Source organism: Ruditapes philippinarum, unplaced genomic scaffold, assembly GCF_026571515.1.
Source record: "Ruditapes philippinarum isolate M1 unplaced genomic scaffold, ASM2657151v2 ctg1566_1_1_1_1, whole genome shotgun sequence".
Taxonomy (NCBI): Eukaryota; Metazoa; Mollusca; class Bivalvia; order Venerida; family Veneridae; genus Ruditapes; species Ruditapes philippinarum.
The window spans coordinates 86,838-108,638 of record NW_026864347.1 but is presented as its reverse complement, the minus strand read 5'-3'; the positions used below and the strand labels follow the sequence as shown (position 1 = coordinate 108,638).

Here is a 21,801-nt window from a genome sequence, read left to right as displayed (position 1 = left end):
GTGGTTAAGGTTACTGACTGATAAGGGGAGTGGTTAAGGTTACTGACTTACATGGGGGGAGTGGTTAAGGTTGCTGACTTACATGGGGGTAGTGGTTAAGGTTGCTGACTGATTAGGGGAGTGGTTAAGGTTACTGACTTACATGGGGGGAGTGGTTAAGGTTAATGACTGATAAGGGGAGTGGTTAAGGTTGCTGACTGATTAGGGGAGTGGTTAAGGTTGCTGACTTACATGGGGGGAGTGGTTAAGGTTACTGACTGATAAGGGGAGTGGTTAAGGTTGCTGACTCTCAAAGAAGAGATTTTCAAGGTTACTTATTGTCATGTGGCTTTACAGCATTGATGAAACTTTCCAGCCTTGATATAACAATATGGCAAGCTAAAGTAACTTGCATAAGTTTGGTGGTTCTTCTGAGCTTCCAACTATAGCAACAAACAATGCACAGCAGGGAACGTGAAGTCTTTGTTTACTTATACAGTGATAAAGTCCCAAAATGACATTACAGGGATCAAATGTGGGTTGTGTTAGTTATAACCATCAAAAAATAAATAAAAAAATGATAATATAAGAATCACATAAAACCTGAGTGGGTTCACACCCTGTCAGGGGCATGCATTTTGTTTCCTTGAGGAAGAAATTTAACACTCATAGCTCAGTACTGATTATTTCCAGGAACAGATAAAATAAAATGTTTTTCAGGTTAAAGCTTCCTTTAATGCTAACCTTTTAATTTTTCCTTTTCCTTAAAAGCTATAAATAAGTTTTTGTTGATATAATTATAGCATCTAGCATACATCTCTATAACCATTAGTAGATTTGACAGATAACTGCTTCAAACCATTTCATCCAGGAAATTAATTCTAATACTATATGATTATATTTATGAGCTTATTTTTTGTATATTCATTATTGTTGAAAATCTACTTCTCTTTCAAATTCCTAGATAATTTTACTTGATTTATAGAAGTATGTGTGCTGAGCTTTATTCTATGCAGCTGCTGTTTGTTAGTTGTATAATTCTGGCTTTGATGTTGCTATGTTAGTCAAAGGTTCGTGTGCATGGTTTAGTAATAAAGTTGCATCCAAATTGCCTCCCGGATGAACCAAATTATATTAAGAATATCAAACTGGAATCAATCAAAAAGTACTTAAAAAAAAAGTATGAATTACCGGTATTTTTTAATAGATGAAAATATTACATAAAAATCATAATGATAAATTAATTAATTCTATAAATTATGGGATTGCCTTCTTGTCAGAGTGGTTTAAATTAATGATCTTGAATTACTTGATCCCTTTGCCTCATAAATTTGTGTCCCCCTGTTGTCTTTCAAATTATTTCTTGTGATGTAGATGTCCAGCTGTCTTACTGATGATTGGTTGAGACATTTAATTGCTAACTTGTGCCTTAAATTTTGCAGTAAAGGGTGGTGTCTGTGGCCAAGTGGTTAAGGTGTTTTACTGCAAACATATTGCTCCTAACCACTGTTGATTCAAAACTTGTAAGGGACTTTGGATTTTTTTCATGTGAGGAAGCTGTCCAGCAAGCCTATGGATTGTCAGTGGTTGATTTTCAGCTGCCATTTGTGCCTGAATTAATATGTAAAAGGTCACCTTAGGTCCACATTCACCAGTAAAGCTTGAAAGTCACTGTATGACCATTACAGTGTAAGTGGGACTAACAACCAACCAAATCTTCAGTAAAACCATAAAAGTGATTTAAAGTACAAACCAAAGTAAGTTTCTATACCTACATTGGAATAATAATAGGGGTTCTGAAAGTCTTCCTCCACCTGTTAACCTGAAAAGAAACTTTACATCTGAATTGAATGTCTATGTTAGGTTAAATGCAGGCAAAAAAAATGTAATATAGAATATTTCCATGTAATTACAGTGTAACCCTTATATAGCAAATGTCTATAGATGATTAATTTTGACAACAACAGTATTAGTTCATCCCAAAGTAAGACAAATATCTCCAGAGCAACTTCTCAGAAAAAACACATTTTTTTTTTGTCTCACAAATAATTGAAATTGTGTTGTACTGTAACCTTATTGTTTTTTTTTAATGTGTGTACATTCATTAATGTGTTATATACTTCTGGTAAAAGCTTGTCTCCAAAACATGAGGAAAAGCCTTGAAATTGACTTCAATATAAATGTAGAATTGTTGTTGTAGAACTGGTAAATTGGCAGTCAAGCTTCATACCAACTTCCAGTCTTACTATTTTTAAACAGAGAGTGATTTCAAAATGATGCATGTGTGTGGGGAAAAAAACTGGAAGTTTCAGAAACAAAAAGATGACATTTTAATGGTTACTTTCTTTTGAAACTTCGAAATAATAAAATATCCCTTGGCAAAAAACTAAAATAAAAAAATGAGTGAATGAATACAAAAGCAAACGAACTTAATTAGATTAATTAATGGTACAAGCATGGCTTTGAAATAATTTTAGGGTTTGCTAGGATGGGATTCTCTACTGCTTGTACATCATTGAATCATCATTAGGCTTACAGTTATTGATTATGGTGTCTTGATTGGACCAACATACTATACACGAAACTGCTAATTATTTTGTTTTCTGTCTTTTTGTGGCTGACAGCAGTACCATTCATATTCTGAGTAAATTTATGTGTTGTTTTTTTCCCATGGATTTGAGGCTAAGCCTTGTTTCTTATGTGTTTTTAAAAGTAGAAAAGAAGAATGTTCTGTATTAAAACACAATAGCCAAAGCAATAATTCTGCTTGTTTTCTATTTCAATGTAGCTGGCAGCAATAGGCAATCATGGTGGATATTCTGAAGGAATGAATTTTGTTACCAGACAATGTTTTGTAAATGAATTTAATTTGTTTGTATGACAAGAAATGGTGGAGGTAATGAGTAAATTTCTTACATTTGGATGTTAGAAAAATTCAAATACGCATACATAACCCTTCTGCTGAATTACCTAGTTTCTATTTTCGGCACTGTACATGATCAATTCTTAGGATATTAAAATAGAAAAAAATTAAGTTGATAAGCCAACTGTATAATGCCTGATTGCCAACAGTATAGACCCTTGTCAGTTAGTAGTATAAATAGCCAGATCAACCAGCTGTGTAATGTCTGGTTAACCAGAAATATAGAGCCTGGTCAACCAGTAGTATGAGCCAGGTCAACCAGCAATATAGAGCCTGCAAACCAGCCTAAAAGGCTTGTCAACCAGCAGAATAAAGCCTGGTCAACCAGCAGAATAGGGCCTGGTCAACCAGCAGAAAGAGTCTGGTCAACCAGCAGAATAGAGCCTGGTCAACCAGCAGTATACCCTGATTAACCAGCAGAATAGAGCCTGGTCAGTCAATCAGCAGTATAATCCTGAATAACCAGCAGTATGACCCTGATTAACCAGTGGTATATAGCCTGGTCAACCAGCAGTATAACCCTGATTAACCAGTGGAATAGAGCCTGGTCAGTCAATCAGCAGTATAATCTTGATTAACCAGCAGAATAAAGCCTGGTCAACCAGCAGTATAACCCTGATTAACCAGCAGAATAGAGCCTGGTCAGTCAATCAGCAGTATAATCTTGATTAACCAGCAGAATAGAGCCTGGTCAGTCAACAGTATAACCCTGATTAACCAGCAGAATAGAGCCTGGTCAATCAACAGTATAACCCTGATTAACCAGCAGAATAGAGCCTGGTCAGTCAGTCAGCAGTATAATCTTGATTAACCAGCTGAACATAGCCTGGTCAACCAGCAATCTAACCCTGATTAAATAGCAAAGTAAAGCCTGGTCAACCAGCAGTATAATTCTGATTAACCAGCAGAATAGAGCCTGGTCAATCAGCAGTATAATCTTGGTTAACCAGCAGAATAAAGCCTGGTCAACCAGCAGTATAACCCTGATTAGACCGCCTCTGTGGTGGAGGGGTTAGAGTCAATGACTTCTAATCCAGTTACCTCTCTGGTGTGGGTTCGATCCCCGGGAGATGCTTTGGTAGTTTAGCGCAGAGGAAGGTAGTCTAGTACTGGTTTAACTCTCCAGGAACGATGGTTAGGAAACTACCCGCCTATATGACTGAAATACTGTTGGAAAAAGGCGTAAAATGAAACAAACAAACAAACAAACATAACCCTGATTAACCAGCAGAATAAAGCCTGGTCAATCAACAGTATAACCCTGATTAACCAGCAGTATAACCCTGATTAACCAGCGGAATAAAGTCTGGTCAACCAGCGGTATAACCCTGATTAACCAGCAGAATAGAGCCTGGTCAGTCAGTCAGCAGTATAATCCTGATTAACCAGCAGAATAAAGCCTGGTCAGTCAATCAGCAGTATTAGCCTGGTGAACAAGCAGTGTAAAAGATAGCAAACATTATAAAAACTGGTCAAGAAGCAGTAAAAAGCCTGGTCAGTTAGCAGATTACAGCCTGGTTAACCCGCAATATAAAATCAAGTCAGTCAGCATTATAAAGCTAAGCACCCAGCTGTATAAAGCCTGCTCACCCAGCAATAATGAGATTAGTAAGGTTGTTTGTATGTACATGGGCTGCTTTTTATGGGTGATTAAGGTAGCTTTCTAGGGATATATTTCCCTCATTCTAGTGAGAAACTTCAACATTCTTTCACAGTTTAAGTTGAAAGATCAAACTGAAAAAAACCCACAAAATTAAGTCTCAAGCAGGCGTTTGAAATATCTAACATAATACTGTAAATGTAAAATGATTTTAATATATTGTTCTTTTTTCAGTATGCATGGTCCAGCAAGTGTTTGCCCACATCCGAGAGTTCTGCCAAATCTTGTTGCAGTTTGTCTGGCAGCTGTGTACAGCCTTTATGAGGACAAAAGAATGTAAGTTCAAATACACTGAGGAAGTCTTGTTATAATCAAAAATTGCTTAAAAGAAAGAGTGTTAGTTCCCCATTTAATCAAATATGCTTCAAGGTTTCAATAATAATAAGTTATACCATACAGTTTGGCTGCACCAATGGTAAACCTATTACCTTGCAACATCAAATGTTGTGTGTGTTTTGAAAAGTCCTGCCCAGCATACAGGTTTTTGGACAAAGTCACTTCATAACATCTTTAATTGGCTTTGATTATATTATTTTGCACTGAGAAAGGGCTGAAGTGTGCTAAAAAAACATAGAATTGTAATTTTTTATGGGTCTTCAATGTGAATGGCATTGTGAAATTTCTGTTTTCCTAGTCTGCCATTGTAAGTATAAGGGCTGCTTTTGTATTCATTTCAAGACAAAGCATAAGGGCTATGTTTAGCTTTATTATCCGGAGAAAAGAGAGAGTTATTGTACTTGTCCTGGCATCACCATTGCGTTCACACTTTGGTTAAGTTTTTCCTGTGAAAGTTGCTATCTCTAAGACTAGTGTAGAGAATAGGTTGAAGCTTCACATACTTGATCTCTGTGATGGACACAGATCCTATAACGTCTATGACTGTCTTATGGACAGCCGTTATTGTGTTTATTTTAGAACAAGCCATGCATGTCTTTATTGTTTTTTAATTCAGGGCAAAAGAAGACGATTCTGATGAGTATGATTACGACCCGTTGGAGTGGGAGAAAAAAGTTGTTTGTTATATTGGCATGATGGAAACAATGTAAGTTTATAAAACCCAATATTATTTATCATGACAGAAGTTGATTTCTCTTTATGATTTTAGTGTGATTGTGTTGGAAGCTATAAGCTTATTGAAACACTCTTATCTGTTGCTGGAACCAACCAGTTTATAAGCAATAAATGTAAAGTTTCTTGCACAAGGAACCAATGGCTTGCCCCTGACAGGGTTTGAACCAACGTGGTCAGCAATCCATAGATAACAAGTCCAACGTGTTAACATTAAACACTTAGCCACGCCACCAGCTTTATGTTTGGAATAGTCAAAAAAGAAAATCAGTAGTTTGTTTGAAAAAGAGACTATGAACAATCAGATATTAAAGCAGTTTTACTTCACACAAAATATACTGATCTTTTCCCAAGAAACATTCTAATGTGTTACTCGCTAGATTGAAAGTCATTTGTATTGGTTTTCTGCCCCACCCCAATCAAAAAAAGCTATGTGGTGTAGACATACAAAATTCATTATTGTACTCCATTTTTGACCTTGACTTTTTCTATTTGAATATCTTTGTTCAAGGATGACATATTCATAGCTTAGTGTAAATGTACTCACTTTTTCACATGTTATGAACTGTTGAACTCCCATTGGAAAGGAGTGGTGTAATTTACTAAAGCCAGCATAATTATACTAGAATTTCAATAGATCTACCTAGTGATATTCCTAATTAATCCTTTACCTTCTGAAATTTGCTTCATGCACTTGTCCACCTTCTATGTTTGGAAGTGCTCATTTTTAATTTCAGGGGTATCAAGATGATAATTTGAAGTTAAGTCAGCCAACAGTATAGAGCCTGCTAAAACTGCCAGTCTGTGCAGGATGGTCTCCGGCTCTATACTGGTGACCAAGGCTGGTCACTTTTGGTTGGTTTAATGTTAGATACAAAACACCAATTCATAGGGGAGAAATGCCAGTAACAACTCATTTTATAGTATTCAATAGAGGGAGTGGATATATATATATAGACAGTTTTATCCTCAGGTGTAAAATTGACACATATTGCTAAAAAAGTGAAGTTATATAAAGCACATAATATTAGTCATTTTTTATCACTTCTTTGTTCAGTTTTCAACTGTCTGGCGGTGTCATATTTTTTCCATTCTGTGAAATTTGGTCAGTATCATCAATAAAAAAACAGTTTACAGATTGTTCATCAGAGGTCAGAAACTAAAGCTGTGTCAAATTGAAGAACTTGCTTTCCACAAGGAAAACAATTTTTTTTATTTTCAAAACTCCTAGTTGGAACGTAACTTCTATATTTTACATATGGATCATACAGGGTTAAAATCTAGGTCATTTGGTTAGAAAGTAGGAAGTGTTTTATATTCCTGTTTGTTCATTATGAGACATAGTGTCTTGCACAAGAAACAGGCTTTTAGGTCAAAGGTCAAGGTCACACTTAAGGTAAGAGGAAAAGGTTTGTCTGGAGCAAAACTTTTATATGCATTTGATATTAAATTAAGGCACAAATGCCTTTAAGCATATGTTTTTTTTACTTGAATCATTTTTGTGGAAACATAATTTATGTATATTTTACTTGAACCATTAATGTGAAAACAGGATAAAGGCTTGTTTATGCACTGAAAACTTAAATTGTACATTAAGTATATAATATCTTTTGTACTTTTTTACCAACTTTATAGATATCTGATTTATTGAGGTTTTCTTTAGAGGAATACCCGAGGGGGTTTTGTGTCCAGATTTATTTGACTCCAGCATGCAAATAATTGTTTGATTTTGAAGATTTATTTCTGTAAGTATTATGGATTTGCCCTAGATTGTCAGTAGTTTGGTCATTAACTTGCAGTTAACAGTGTTCCTGTATTCAGTTCATGTAATAACCTGCTGTATGACCAAGTCTTAGCTTTTTACATTTACTAGGGGCGTCTGTGGCCGAGTGGTTAGGGTCGTTGGCTTCAAATCACTTGCCCCTCACCACTGTGGGTTCGAATCCTGACAGGGACTTTGGATTCTTTCATGTGAGGAAGCTATCCAGCTAGCTTACGGAACGTCGGTGGTTCTACTCAGGTGCCCGTTCGTACCTGAAATAATGCACAGACGGGCACACGAGGTCTTCCTCTACCAGTAAAGCTGGAACGTTGCGATATGACCTATACTGTGTGGATGTGACGTGAAACCCAAAACAAACAAACAAACAAAATTTACATTTACTGAGGGAGGTAGACCATAGCTGCCTGTTTGTGCATTATTTCAGTAAAAATTGGGCCCCTGTGTAGAACCACAAACATTTTGTAAGCTTGCTAGATAGCTTCGTTACATGAAAGAACCTGAACCCATCAGCAGTGAGGGGCAAGTGGTTTGAAGTCAATGACCTTTAACACTTTGTCACAGAAGCCCTTCTTAATCAATGTCTCCTTTGAAATCATGTAGATGAATTGCTGTGATCATTCTATAAATATAAGAAGTTTTAATAACTTGGCCAGTGCAACAAATTTAGAGTCAGGCCACCTTGCTTATTTGTGCATCCTGACCAGTCTTCAAAAATAAAGTAGGTTTTATATACAGTGCAGAATAATTGTGCAGGCACTGCAAATTTATTTTAAAGATTTATCATGATTATGAACTTTGTGTAATACATATTTTTCCTCAATTAATCATCACCAAAAATTTTAGTTAATTAGTGGTTAGAGCTCACAAACCTGTGTCCAAGGTTTTAAGAAATCCTCTAAGCTCAAACTCAGATTTTGGATATTTGATTGGACAGAAACTGCCACAGAATGTACACTGATCAATGAAAATCGTGAGATTTTAGACAGAACTCTTAGAATTTTATAACCTCAAGATCAGATCTCAGTAGAAAATGAGAGATCTTTCTAACCGAGCAAACATGCTGACATATATAGATTTTCTTTTATCTCTGCTCTTTTATTTGAAGGACATATTTTATAATTTAGATACCAGACTGACAAATATGATTAAGGGGGGAAATCTCTTTATATCTGGTGATCTTAATGATACTATGTTGTTAGAATATTGAACCATGCACTATCATGAAATAAATTATGTATTTTGTAGTCAAACAGGTTACTGTTTCATATCATTTTAAATCAAGTATCATACTTTAAAGCTGTCAGTAACGTTTGGGTTAGTTTTTAAAATTCAAATGGACAAGTTTTGTTTAAATGTAATGAATGTTGAACACATCAGCCAGAAAAGAATGATTTAGAGAAAAAAGGTCGCGGAAAAGTCAAAAGGTATTGTGATGAATTCACAACATGTCATACCTGAAATATTTTTATTTGTGAACTGAGTGTAAATCTAATCAATTCAAGTGTCAAGTTTCCAGCATCATTCCCTGGTATAACAGAGTGGTGATTTATCAGGCCTCTGTGATAAGCTGCAGGAGTTTTCCTTATTTGGACGTTAAATTATGCCCTGCACTGTGATTTCCTTGTTGCAATCATTTTTAAAAACATGTTTTGTCTGAAACAGATATTATGGCTTGGTTGGTGGTGTTGTTTTTTTTTCACAATATCCACAAGGTTGTTATTAAAATTTTCCTGTGACAGTCCATTTTGAGTTTGAGGTGATCATTTGTTATTTTTTTTTTTCACAAACAGCAAGGAGTGTTAGGGTGGCAGGAAAAAAATCATTTTTGTTTCTAGCGGCCTTAAATGACAGCTGTCATGCTGCCTTAATGTCTATCCGTAGACTGTCAATACCTTTAAATTCTGGGTCATCCCTGTCCTATGGAAACATTTTTTGTTGCATTTTGCTCTGATTTTCCTGTTATATTCTGTCATTTCAGGTCTATTTATGAGGATTGGAGGTACATTTTAGGGAGCTTGCTTCAGCCTATACCTTTTCCAAATGAGTAAGTTATATTTACATTTTGAGCTCTATATCATTGGCTGCAGTCTTTATGCCATTGGCTGCAGTCTTTATGCCATTGGCTGCAGTCTTTATGCCATCGGCTGCAGTCTATATGCCATTGGCTGCAGTCTATTCAACTAGCTGCCATCTCTGTGCTGTTGATAGCAGTTCCTGTGCTATTGGCCAAAGTCTTTTTGTTATGGTTACAGCCTATGTGCCATTGGCTGAAAGCCTATGTGCCATTGGCTGAAAGCCTATGTGCAATTGGCTGAAAGCCTATGTGCTATTGGCTGCAGTCTCTGTGCTCTGGCTGCAGTCTCTGTGCTATTGGCTGCAGTGTATGTGCTATTAGCTATTGCTATTGGCTGCAGTCTTTGTGCTATTAGCTATTGATATTGGCTGCAGTCTCTGCGCTATTAGCTTTTGCTATTGGCTGCAGTCTTTGTGCTATTGGCTGCAGCCTCTGTGCTATTGGTGCAGTCTATGTGCTATTAGCTATTGATATTGGCTGCAGTCTCTGTGCTATTAGCTATTGCTATTGGCTGCAGTCTCTGTGTTATAAGCTTTTGCTATTGACTGCAGTCTCTGTGCTATTGGCTGCAGTCTATTTGCTATTAGCTATTGCTATCAGCTGCAGTCTATGTGCTATTAGCTATTGCTATCTGCTGCAGTCTCTGTGCTATTGCTATTGGCTGCAGTCTCTGTTCTATTGGTTGCAGGTACGATCTATGCTATTTGCTGCAAGCTATTTGTTTATTAGAGAGCAAACATTTAGGTGTAAAGCAGCAATACATGACCATTTCTTTATCTGAATTTGTTTAAAACCCGATTATTTATAATAAAAAGTTGTTTGAAAAGGTGACAAATTTTCAAGTTCTAGAGATATTCAAATATTTACACAAGAGAAATATAAAGCTTCAAGAATTGCAAAATGAAATTATCAGCTGCGTTTTTCCCATCTTTTGCATCATAAACAATAGTTAACAATAAATATGAAGCCATCATCTTCAAGTGGTAGTAAGAAGAAATCCTCTGATCGTGGATGACACAGGAAAATATAATTTTTAGCTCGACTATTCGAAGAATATGGGAGCTATTGTAGTCGCGTCGGCGTCAGCGTCCGCGTCTGCGTTGGTTAAAGTTTTTTGTAAAGTCAAATATCTCAATTATTACTTGAGATATTCAATTGAAACTTACAATACTTATTTATAGTAACAAGGTACATCAGATTGACAAGTTGGATAACTCTGCCTACAATATTGACAGAATTATGCCCCTTTTTAACTTAGAAATTTTGGTTAAAGTTTTTTGTCAAGTCAAATATCTCAATTATTACTTGAGATATTCAATTGAAATTTACAATACTTATTTATAGTAACAAGGTACATCAGATTGACAAGTTGGATAACTCTGCCTACAATATTGGCAGAATTATGCCCCTTTTTAACTTAGAAATTTTGGTTAAAGTTTTTTGTAAAGTCAAATATCTCAATTATTGCTTGAGATATTCAATTGAAACTTACAATACTTATTTATAGTAACAAGGTACATCAGATTGACAAGTTGGATAACTCTGCCTACAATATTGACAGAATTATGTCCCTTTGGAACTTAGAAATTTTGGTTAAAGTTTTTTTGTAAAGTCATATATCTCAATTATTGCTTGAGATATTCAATTGAAATTTAGAATACTTTTTTTATAGTAACAATGTTCATCAGTTTGCAAAATTGCATAACTCTGCCAGCAATATTTGCAGAATTATTTGCCCCTTTGAAACTTAGAAATTTTGGTTGAAGGTTAAAGGTCTTCAAAGATATTTACTTGAAACTTTACACGTGCACTTAGGGTCATAATTGGAGGGTCATAATTGTATGTCACTGACCAAGTTCCATAACTCTATCTTGCATTAAGGCTGATTCATATCCCCTTTTCTACTTAGTCTCTTGGTTAATGTTTACATGCAAGTTTTACATATCTCAATAACTAATAAAGATATTTATTTAAAACTTCACATATGCATTTAGGGTCATAATTGTAGGTCACTGACAAAGATCCATAATTCTATCTTGCATTTAGGCTGATTTTTCTCCCCTTTTTCAACTTGGAAATTCATGGTAAAGTTTTGCTTTTAAGCTGTTATCTCAATAACTACTAAAGGGTTTGTGCCTTTTTTGGGACAATTTTATGCATTCATAGTAATAAAGCAGTGATTTACTTGATAAAACATCTTAATAACAAGCCTTTGTACCTTTTCTGTCAAATTTATGTATTCATAGGTAATTAGTATTATTATACTCAATAAAACACCCTTGTGACATTACCTTCCGAATAGGCAAGCCAATACTGTATAATTAGACTGTCTCTAAGGCCTATAACATGAATTTATAAAAAAAAATTAGCCCTTTTGTGAACTTAAAAAATTTAATATATTCAAGGCTCTTTTACTATCAAGCACTTAGAATAGTCGAGCGTGCTGTCCTTCCGACAGCTCTTGTTATGTTTAAAGTTGATTTAGGATACTTAATACTATGTACAGAACTTAGTGTAAAAACATGTATTTTCTTTTTAAGATGTGGTTTTTATTAAACTGTTTTGTTGGTATAAAGAAAGTGAAAACATACATGTAAGTCTGATGTCCTAAAGCCTAAAAACATTAAAAAAATACAAATTTCCATTGAAGCACTTAAATCAGAAAAGTATATGCTAAAGTTGTGAAAGAATTATACTCTGAATTAAATTGAAAGCTGATAATTAATGTGATTTTTAGCACTATTTAAGTTTAACACATATTTTTTTTGTTTATATTACTCTTGAAATGGAATAACCAGTGATAAGAATTTTTTTTTTTAAAAATCTATTGATATAGATCTCCATCAAAGAGTTTTTGACCCGTGGTGTTGTTTTGAGTTTGAAACACCCGAGGTTAGCCAAATCAAATCATCTTTCCTGTTGGTGCACCGTAAAACCAAACAAAACAAACAAACCAGCATCAAAGGCTATTAAAAATCTCAAAGAACATATTTCAAGTGTAGTCATGTTAAAAACCTCAGATGAGTCCATTTAACCAATAATGTATTTATAAAGAAACAATGTATTTAGATACCAAGGAAGTAATGTAATTCAATTTGTTTACAGAATTAATTAGATTTGTACAAAAAATACTTTTAATGATAATTTTTCTCTATTTTTGTTTTCAGTGCCCTTGCAGATGATCTATTCACATCGTAAGTAAAAAAAAAAAAAAAGAAAAAAAAAAAAATCTCCATAGGATGTTTTGCTCTTGTATTTATTATTGTTTTTATTTAAGTGAACGCATAATCAGTTTTGCATGTTGGCTTTTCTTTATTTGCTATGTACAAATTGTTTCAAAATTTCCCCCTTCAGTCAATATTAATTTCAATAGCGTATATCACATCATATACACCAGTTTGAATGTTCATATATTTATCAGATCACACACATTTACGTAAAACAACAATGCACAAAAGTTAGATAATATATTTATGGTATTTCATATTCTTAAAGATATGTGACATAATTTATGTATTCTTGCCTAAACATTTGCACATACATATACTTGCAATTGCTCATAATTGTCCTTGTTTCAAAATTGAAAAATGGTTTTCATCAAATTTGATTAGTATGTTTACTTAAATTGCCAAAGAGAATCTTTGTATTTTGTTGCTTTAGTTTTCGTAACAACTGCAGATGACTCTTTGGCAACATTTTCTCTTGAGTCCCTATGGCATAGCAATTATATCTGTATAATTATGCTTATATGTTAGTTTTGAAAACTGTTGAAACTGAGGAAATTGTTAGAAATGCAAACAAGAAATATTCCTTATTTCAAAGCAAGTTTTCTTGATTATATCAACAAATTTTATTTTTATTTATTTTCACATGTACATAAATAGCTACTCATTCAAGTCATTAGCATATTTGAAAGAATAAAAAACTTTAGCCAAAATAACTTTTCCTGCAAACAATGTCTTGTATTTGAGTTGTTGCTAAGTAAATGGTATCTTATTTAAAGTACATATTTTATTTTGCCCTTCCTTAAAGGACGTTTTTTATGATTTGGATAATTATCATGAAGAATCTTTTATGAGAAGATTAATGGACTATTGAATAAATTGTGGAGAAAAACACGAACTTTTAAGTAGCGAAAACGTAAAAATGTGAAGAACAACATTTGGTCAAAAGGTCGTCTTGATACTAATAATTTCATGAATAATTAAGGAAAGAGAAATAGTCCGGCAGATATAAAAGCAAGTAGTTGTTGAAAAAAAAAGAGTTTTAAGAAATTTTCTCCATAGTATATTCAATTTGCCTGAATATTTGTCAGTAATGAATTGTTTGCACAATCAATTTACATATTTAAATGAAATATAGAGACATTAAATAAGAAATAACAGACTACAGGAGTATATATGATTAACACAATATTCACTCAATCCTGCCATCTGACAATATTAATATTGGAACCGCCCTGTAATGCTGGGAATCTTTGCATGCTAAAACAGCTAAACTTGCAACAATCTATGACTTCAGGCTGCAGACATTTTGTTGGCTGTAACTAAATTATGGTTTGAGACTCACTTTTGCTGTATTGTGATCATTGATCTGGGACAAAATTTCCTCCTTGACAATTGATTTAAGACATTGAGTCTGATGGGTCATTTGTCTCTTACGACTGATTGAGAAATCATTTGAGCCCAGTCATGACTAAACCAACATAATGGCTTTGCGACCACCATGGATCCAGACCAGCCTGCACATCCTGGCAGTCTGGTCTGGATCCATACTGTTCGCTTATCAACTCTATTACAAGTGGAGAAACTGACAGCAAACAGCATGAATCATGATCAGACTGGGCAGATGCGCAGGCTGGTCTGGATCCATGCTGGTCGCAAACCCACTATGTTAGTTTTGTTGTGACATGGCTCATTTGAGATTAGTAGTCGCTCTCAATATATATCTATAAAAATCATTGATTTTGACATCTGTAAATTCACTTAATTTCGTGGGCATGAAATTATATGAATTTGTTACAAAACTTTTTCGTGGGTTCTTAAATTCTTGGACTGTTTATCTTTCCAATAGGTAAAATATAAAAATAAATTTGGTTGGATCTTACATTCTTGGATTTCCATGGAAACTATGAAAATAAGTTCCTCATGAATTATAATGATATTGCTGTATGCAATAAAATATCTTGAAATGACTAAAGTTCAGGCAAATGAACTGACCCAGGTGCCCTGTCAAAAGAACATGTCTAAAATTAAACTATTTTTACCGATAAGATGGCTGCATTCCAACTTTCAAAGGCACCAATAAAAGGAAATACCTTTGGGTTGAAGATAAAATCATGATATAAGATATAAATAAATTTCAAAAATATTAAATTATGATAAATCATTATTATTTTATTATTATCAGGGGCTCAGTGTATTGTTGATACATAAATATTTGTAATCCAATATTGATATATTGTCAATACGCTAGAGACTAGATCAATGACAGCTGTAACCGGGAATGTTACATCCAGCTTGTTTTACAGGACGTTACTTAAACTGTAAAGATGTAATACTATGTTTTTACTTATCCATGCCTAGAAAAAAATAACTAGAACAGAATAAGGAAATGTGACTTTAATAAATGGAGTCATGTCTAAAAAATACTTCTCCAATGAAGTAAAGTATAATATTTTAATGGACTGTCTTTTCATAAGCATGCATGTATTAGAAATGGTAAAAGATGTCAAGTTTTTGGTGCATTGTAATATAAATGCAGGGTTTATTGTACAAATGCTTTATAATTTATCACTCAGGCTTTCGGGGAATGGTGATTGCTGCGCATCTGAACATGAACCATTTATTATTCTACAACAAATTATTCAAAGGTGGGATCAGTTTCCAAAATAATTTATGCTTCTATTGTTGTTGAAAACCATTGATGTTGAGTGATAAATCATTATCATTATTGGATTATATTTGGCAGGCATATGAAGGCCGTGATTCGGAACATCGCTACAGATGAAGTGTGCGACGTTCATCAAACTATACTGGGTATACGAGAAGGCAAAGAAGGCTGGTTCCATATTTACTGCCCCGGTAACATTGGCTGTGATGATGATGGAATATTATGGGGCCAGATGGTAATAGAAAATTTTGTTATTTCAGATGATATTTATTTATCTTTTGATCTTTGCACAATTAGTTTAAACACATTTATTTAAGCTCACTTGTGAAACAAGTTCTTCCAACTTATATTGATAACTTTTGAGTCCGTTTCCTGGAACGAACCTTATTATGAAGAAACATGATTTTGACCCAATGAGGGCTCAAACCCATGATCCATGAGTTGAGAAGCAGACACCTTAACCACTAGACCACCGCTCCCCTTTGCACAATTAGTTCTGGAGGTACAAGTCAGTGGACATTGGGTCTTGAATGTTTGAAAACAGGATGCAGCTTTGATTTTTTTTGCTGTACATGGATTTTTATCCTGAGAGAAAAATGATATGACATGATTGTGTGTATTGAAAATTGTCGTCAACCACGTTTTCAAATTAATTATCATGTGCGTTAAAATTTTTATTTTCAGTTGAAGACGTTAATGCATTGTTGTTGTAAACGGAAGAATTTTTTGTATGGATTGAACAAAATGATAGGGCCAGTCATGTTGCTGTCCTTACGAGAAAATATTGCTGCAATGGAAGTAAGTGAAAACCTTTGGGTTCTATTTGGTTTCATTTACAGTCTTTGGACTGTTTTCTATTTATAAGCTTCTGCTGCAATTTCGGTAAATTTAAAAGATGATTGGTCCTGTTTGTTGTAGTTCTCAAAGATTGATTTATAATATTATTTTGTAGTTAATCCAAAACGTCGCGTTTCCAAAAATATTAATTAACAGTTATTTTCATTTTCTGATTCTTTAATGAATGTAAAAATTATAATATAAATGGTTATGGACAGAGGGTTTCAGTGGCTGACCTTTTCTTTAAAGCTATATATAGAATACAAAGCAAGAAAAGTGGGTTTATATTTATTTGTTTATGTCTTTAGGTACTGTGTGCGATGCTTGAATGTGACGTTGTTGAAAATAATGACCTCAAGATGCAGATGGTAACGACGCTACAGAGCACAATGTCGGGCAAGCGTATGTACGCAGATCTCTGTGAGAGACAAATCGCACTCAGGGAATTGGTAATTAATTTACTTATTTGTAAATATTATGCTTTGGTACAAGTTTTCAGGCATTTGCCTGAAGCTCAGAATTTTTCAACTCCTGAAAGCTCTCTTTTTCCTTATAAAACCTATTTAAAATGATAGTAAATTTAGGGTTTTCAGGTCTTTTGATATTTTTAACTTGCATCCATGATTATGGTTTTAAACCCTATATACAGGTTAATCAATTTGCAAAATTTTTATGCGCTTTGCCTTTTGGACATTGACTGGGACATTGATCTGAAATAGTTAATAATAGTTTATCATCTCAGAACATAACCCCTGAAAATATCTTTATTTATCAGAGATCACATTGACTGGGACATCGTGTGTCAGAATTTTACACAGATTAAGATAGAAATTGATGTTAAGCTTACAACTTGTTGTTTTGTATGGTTGCATTTCATTTTACCAGCAATATTACCTTCCAAAATATAGGGTTATTATACCCCCCCACAACAAAGTTGTAAGGGGGGGTATACTGGAACCGGCCAGCCGTCGGTTTTTCCTTGTCCGCCCAATAACTTAAGATTCCTTTGACCCACAATCTTCATATTTGGCATGGAGGTTAGTCATGATTAGTAGGTGACCTTATTGATTTTGAGGTCACTGGGTCAAAGGTCAAGGTCACATAGACTTTGACTTCAAAAAGTCTGTCCGCCCAATAACTTAAGAAACCTTTGACCAACAGTCTTCATATTTGGCATAGCGGTTGATCATGACCATTAGGTGACCCCTATTGATTTTGAGGTCACTAAGTCAAAGGTCAAGGTCATTGGGACCTTGACTAAAAAAAGCTTTTCCCCTCAATTGCTTAAGAATGCTTTGGTCAACAGTCTTCATATTTGGTATTGAGATTGTATATGACTAGTAGATGGCCCCTATTGATTTTTAGTTTACTGTGTCAAAGGTCAAGGTCATAGGGATTTTACTATCATAAGTTTGTCTGCTCAAATGCTTAAGAATGCCTGTCGGCAGTGTATTGATTTTGACATTTGAAGCATGTAGAATACATAACTTAGCAATGCACTGGCTTAGTAACCTCAGATTTGGCAGGGAGGTTGTCCTTGAGTTCTAAATGGCCACTGTTGATTCTGACAAAGTGGTATGACAGTGGCAGTTCTAGTTTAAATTGAAATATAATTGAAAAAAAAAAACAACAACAAAAACTATTGTGTAACAAAAAAAAAAATTATATTAATTGCGTAACTCAATATCAAGCAAGGATATAAATATGATAGCAAATTTTATGAGAGTAAATTTTTCCCCAGTGTCAGCATATTATCATGCTTTATATGTTTTATTAAATTTATACAGCTTAATTTTTAATTCAAGACGGCAAGTATCTTATAATATCCAATTTTTTTTTAATGTCGACAAGTACAAATTTGTTGTATCATTTGGTTATATACCATTCGAAATAATATAATTTCTTCTGGAAAATTTAGTATCTTCTAGAAAATATGATTTCCTCTGGAAAAATGTCATTTCGTTTCTGCAAGGAAGTATCATTTCCACTTGAAATTATCATTTTCTTTTGGAAATTATCATTTCCTTTAGAAAATATTATTTCATCTTGAAAATATTGTTCCCACTGAAAAACTTTTATTAATTTCAACTGGTACATATCATTGAAAATGTCTTTCTGCTTGATAAAAGTTATTTTATTAAAATTTTCTTCCAAAAAATATCATTTCTACTTGAAACTATCATTTCCTCATGAAAATAATATTTTCTTCTTGAAAACATCCTTCCCATTTGAAAATTATCTTCTGCTAAAAATTAACATTTCCACAGGGAGATATCATTTCCATTGTAGAATCCTATTTCCATTTGAAAAAAATCCTCACTGGTAAAATATTTTAACTGGACAATACTATTCTACTGGAAAAATAATTCCTTTCCCCATAACATTTCCATTGGAAAAAAATATTTTTTCTGGAACATATCATTTCCACTGGAAACACATATATTTCCTCATGAAAATATCCTTCCCTCTGGAGATATGTCATTTCATTTCCACAAGGAAATATCATTTATACATGTACTTGAAACTCTCATTTCCTCTTGAAAACAACATTTCCACTGGAAAATATCATTCCAGATATAAACTGTTTTTGAAAACAAATTGCAAAACTGTCTTACTTAGTTCTTTCAATATATTAAGCTACAACATTTGAGCCGCGCCATGACAAAACCAACATAATGGGTTTGCGACCAGCATGGATCCAGATCAGCCTGCGCATCCGCATTATGTTGGTTTTTTCATGACACGGCTCATTTAAGCTTTAACACTTGGTTTGTCATCTTTTTATATCTATTTTCAATCTTTGATTACCTGTGTCATTACTTATTTCCCATAATATTTCAATATTTGAAAAGTGAAATAAACCATTATAAGCAGACGTAAGTTATAGGCATAACAAAGATTTATAGTAATGATATGTTTGAAGTTCAAAGGAAACTTATTAAATGTGTATTGATTCTTTCTTCTAGGTATGACACTCTATCAAAAATTGTTATTAGCTTTTCCATAAAAAATCGTGAATTTATAAGATATTTTCATGTTATGATTTATCTGATCTAATTGGCTTTCTATTTTTAGATCACAAACATTCCTAGGTTGCTTTTTAACAATTAATAATATTTTTCCCCGACTAATGCTTACCTATGAATACAAAGTATACTCTAACTTGGTATTATAATCAGCTCAATTCTATTACTGGTGTACTCTCAGTATTTTATCATGTGAGTCTCTCATGCCTTCATAATTTGTGTCATGTAGAAAAAAAAAGAGCCATTATAAATATGAAACTGATTAAGAAATGAATATGATTCAAAACAAAAACTATTTTGTTGTTAAGAAAAAAATACAGATCCCCTTTAGTCCCCTACCGGTTTAACCAGAGGGGACTTTAGGTTTACCCTCCATCCGTCTGTCCGTCCGTCTGTCTGTCAGTCCGTCAGTCTGTCCGTGCACAAGAATGGATCCCGCGATAACGCAAAAAGTACTGAAAATATTTTTATGAAACTTGATATATGGATAGATGGCAGTATGGAGATTATGCACGTCTTTTTCTTTTCTTCCTATGTTGAAAATTCTGGTTGCTATGGCAACAAATAGTCTGAAAATATGGCAAATTTAACACATAAACTGGATCCAGTGATAACTCAAAAAGTACTGAAAATATTTTTATGAAACATAAAATATGGATAGATTGCAGTATGCCGATTATGCACATCTTTTTCTTTTCTTCCTATCTTGAAAATTCTGGTTGCTATGGCAACAAATAGCCTGGATTTCAAGATTTCTGATTTAATTTTTTCAGCTTTTTCACTATAAGTTCTTTATTTCTGAAGGTGTTTACTTCAAACTTTAAATATAAGTTTCTGGTCATCAACCACATCATATGTGACAAGGTTTACAACTCTAGCACAAAAATTATCTGTATTACCTCCCTTGAACTTAGAATTTTTATGGAAAAAAATGTCTTATTTAAATAACTTCTTTATTTCCTAATGTATCTACTTCAAACTTCATATATATGTTTCTTATTATCACTCAACATTTTTGAGAAGGTTAAATACTCTAGCAAGACTATTTCCAGAATTATGTCCCCCTTGAACTTAGATTTTTTTCGAGAAATTGTTTTTTTTTACTCCAACTTCTTCATTCCTTATAGGATTTACTTTAAAATCCCACATCGTAATATTATGACAAGGTTGTATAAACATAATTGCCTTACTAGGCAGGGAAACTTAACACATTACTGTGAAATAGACAAACTTAGAACTCAAAACTTCATTCATGTCATTCATTCACTGGTAAAATTGAAATCAGAATGTTGCTGGGGTTTTAACCGGTAGGGGACTTATGGATTGCTTGCAATACTATGATAATTGCTTGTTAAAAAAGGCATTATTTTCACTTTTGCTTTGTGTAAAATAATGGCTTTTATTCTGTTTTACAGCAACAGAAAGGGGGACCGAAGAAGCTGACTTTACCGTCCAAGTCAACTGATACTGACCTAGCCAAGATGCTCAGTTCTGGGTCGTTTGGAAACCTCGAGTGTTTGAGTCTTGCATTCACTCAAGTAACAAGTGCCTGTGCAGATGATCTGATAAAGCTACCGTCATTACGCTACCTGAACCTCTGGTCAACACAGGTACTTATAACATTGTCTATAACTTTGTATAACAACTGCTCTTGTCTTTGATATTAAAGTGACTCCACTGAGGTTTTTTTTTTACATGATGGGACTGGAAATACTTTTTCGATTTTTTATACCATTTGATGTAGATTTGTATCAGATAACTTGAGTACAAAATTTCAAAACATTCACATGCACTGTTTTACCAGAGTTATCAGTTTAATTGTGTAAAATTACCCAAATGTGAAAAGTTTTATACACTTTTAACTCTCTCAAAAAATTCATTTTCATTTTAATACTGTGCATATTTCTTTATCATCTTTTGCATTTCTTTCCATTTGAAGTGTCCCAGTTGATCTATGTATGAATTTGAAACACTATGTTTAGGCATTATGACCTTAGTGGAGCTCCTTTAAGCTTTGGTTGAAAACCACCGGTTCGCTGTTTGTGTGTATCTGTGTGATGTCTGGGTGTTAATCTTATTTTCTTACATACATGTTTGCACACATGAACATTTACAAATTTTGCATCATTTACTGATGTACATATAACCAACAAATGTACTGATGTACATGTACATAGAAATAACAAATGTATATTGCACAAATAAATTAATATTGCATGTTCTTATAGTTTGACAAGGGTCTATAGTCTACACTATGGCTAAAACTTGGCTGACTAACTTTAAATTTCATCTTGATACCCCCAAAATTTGTATTAGGCTGTTCCAGTGGAAACTGGACAAGTCCATTTTAGAAATCAAGCAGGTTCAGGGTTAAGAGAAGTGAAAGTCACTAAATATGGCTGTTCAAAGTAGAAATCAACATCTTTCACACAATTTTACCCTAAATGTGATTTACTCGCTGAAACATTGTAAAACATTTAAATTTTATTGGTGACACTTTCTTCTTCTTCAAATGTAACACTATGAAATCATTTGTAAAAAAAGTCGGTGAAGAATTGT

General features: G+C 33.8%; 1 protein-coding gene across 1 annotated transcript in view; it reads left to right on the top strand.

The window, feature by feature from the left end:
- The window catches only part of LOC132725287 (C-Maf-inducing protein-like), a gene marked incomplete at its 5' end in the record, with an annotated part of 55,505 nt that extends 34,587 nt beyond the window's left edge, over positions 1-20,918 (top strand). Inside the window, 8 exon segments of the mRNA XM_060710384.1 lie at positions 4,737-4,838; positions 5,515-5,604; positions 9,392-9,457; positions 12,655-12,681; positions 15,458-15,614; positions 16,064-16,177; positions 16,525-16,665; positions 20,658-20,918. Coding sequence (XP_060566367.1) covers positions 4,737-4,838; positions 5,515-5,604; positions 9,392-9,457; positions 12,655-12,681; positions 15,458-15,614; positions 16,064-16,177; positions 16,525-16,665; positions 20,658-20,903 — 943 coding nt within the window.
- Positions 20,919-21,801: the final 883 nt, after the last annotated feature.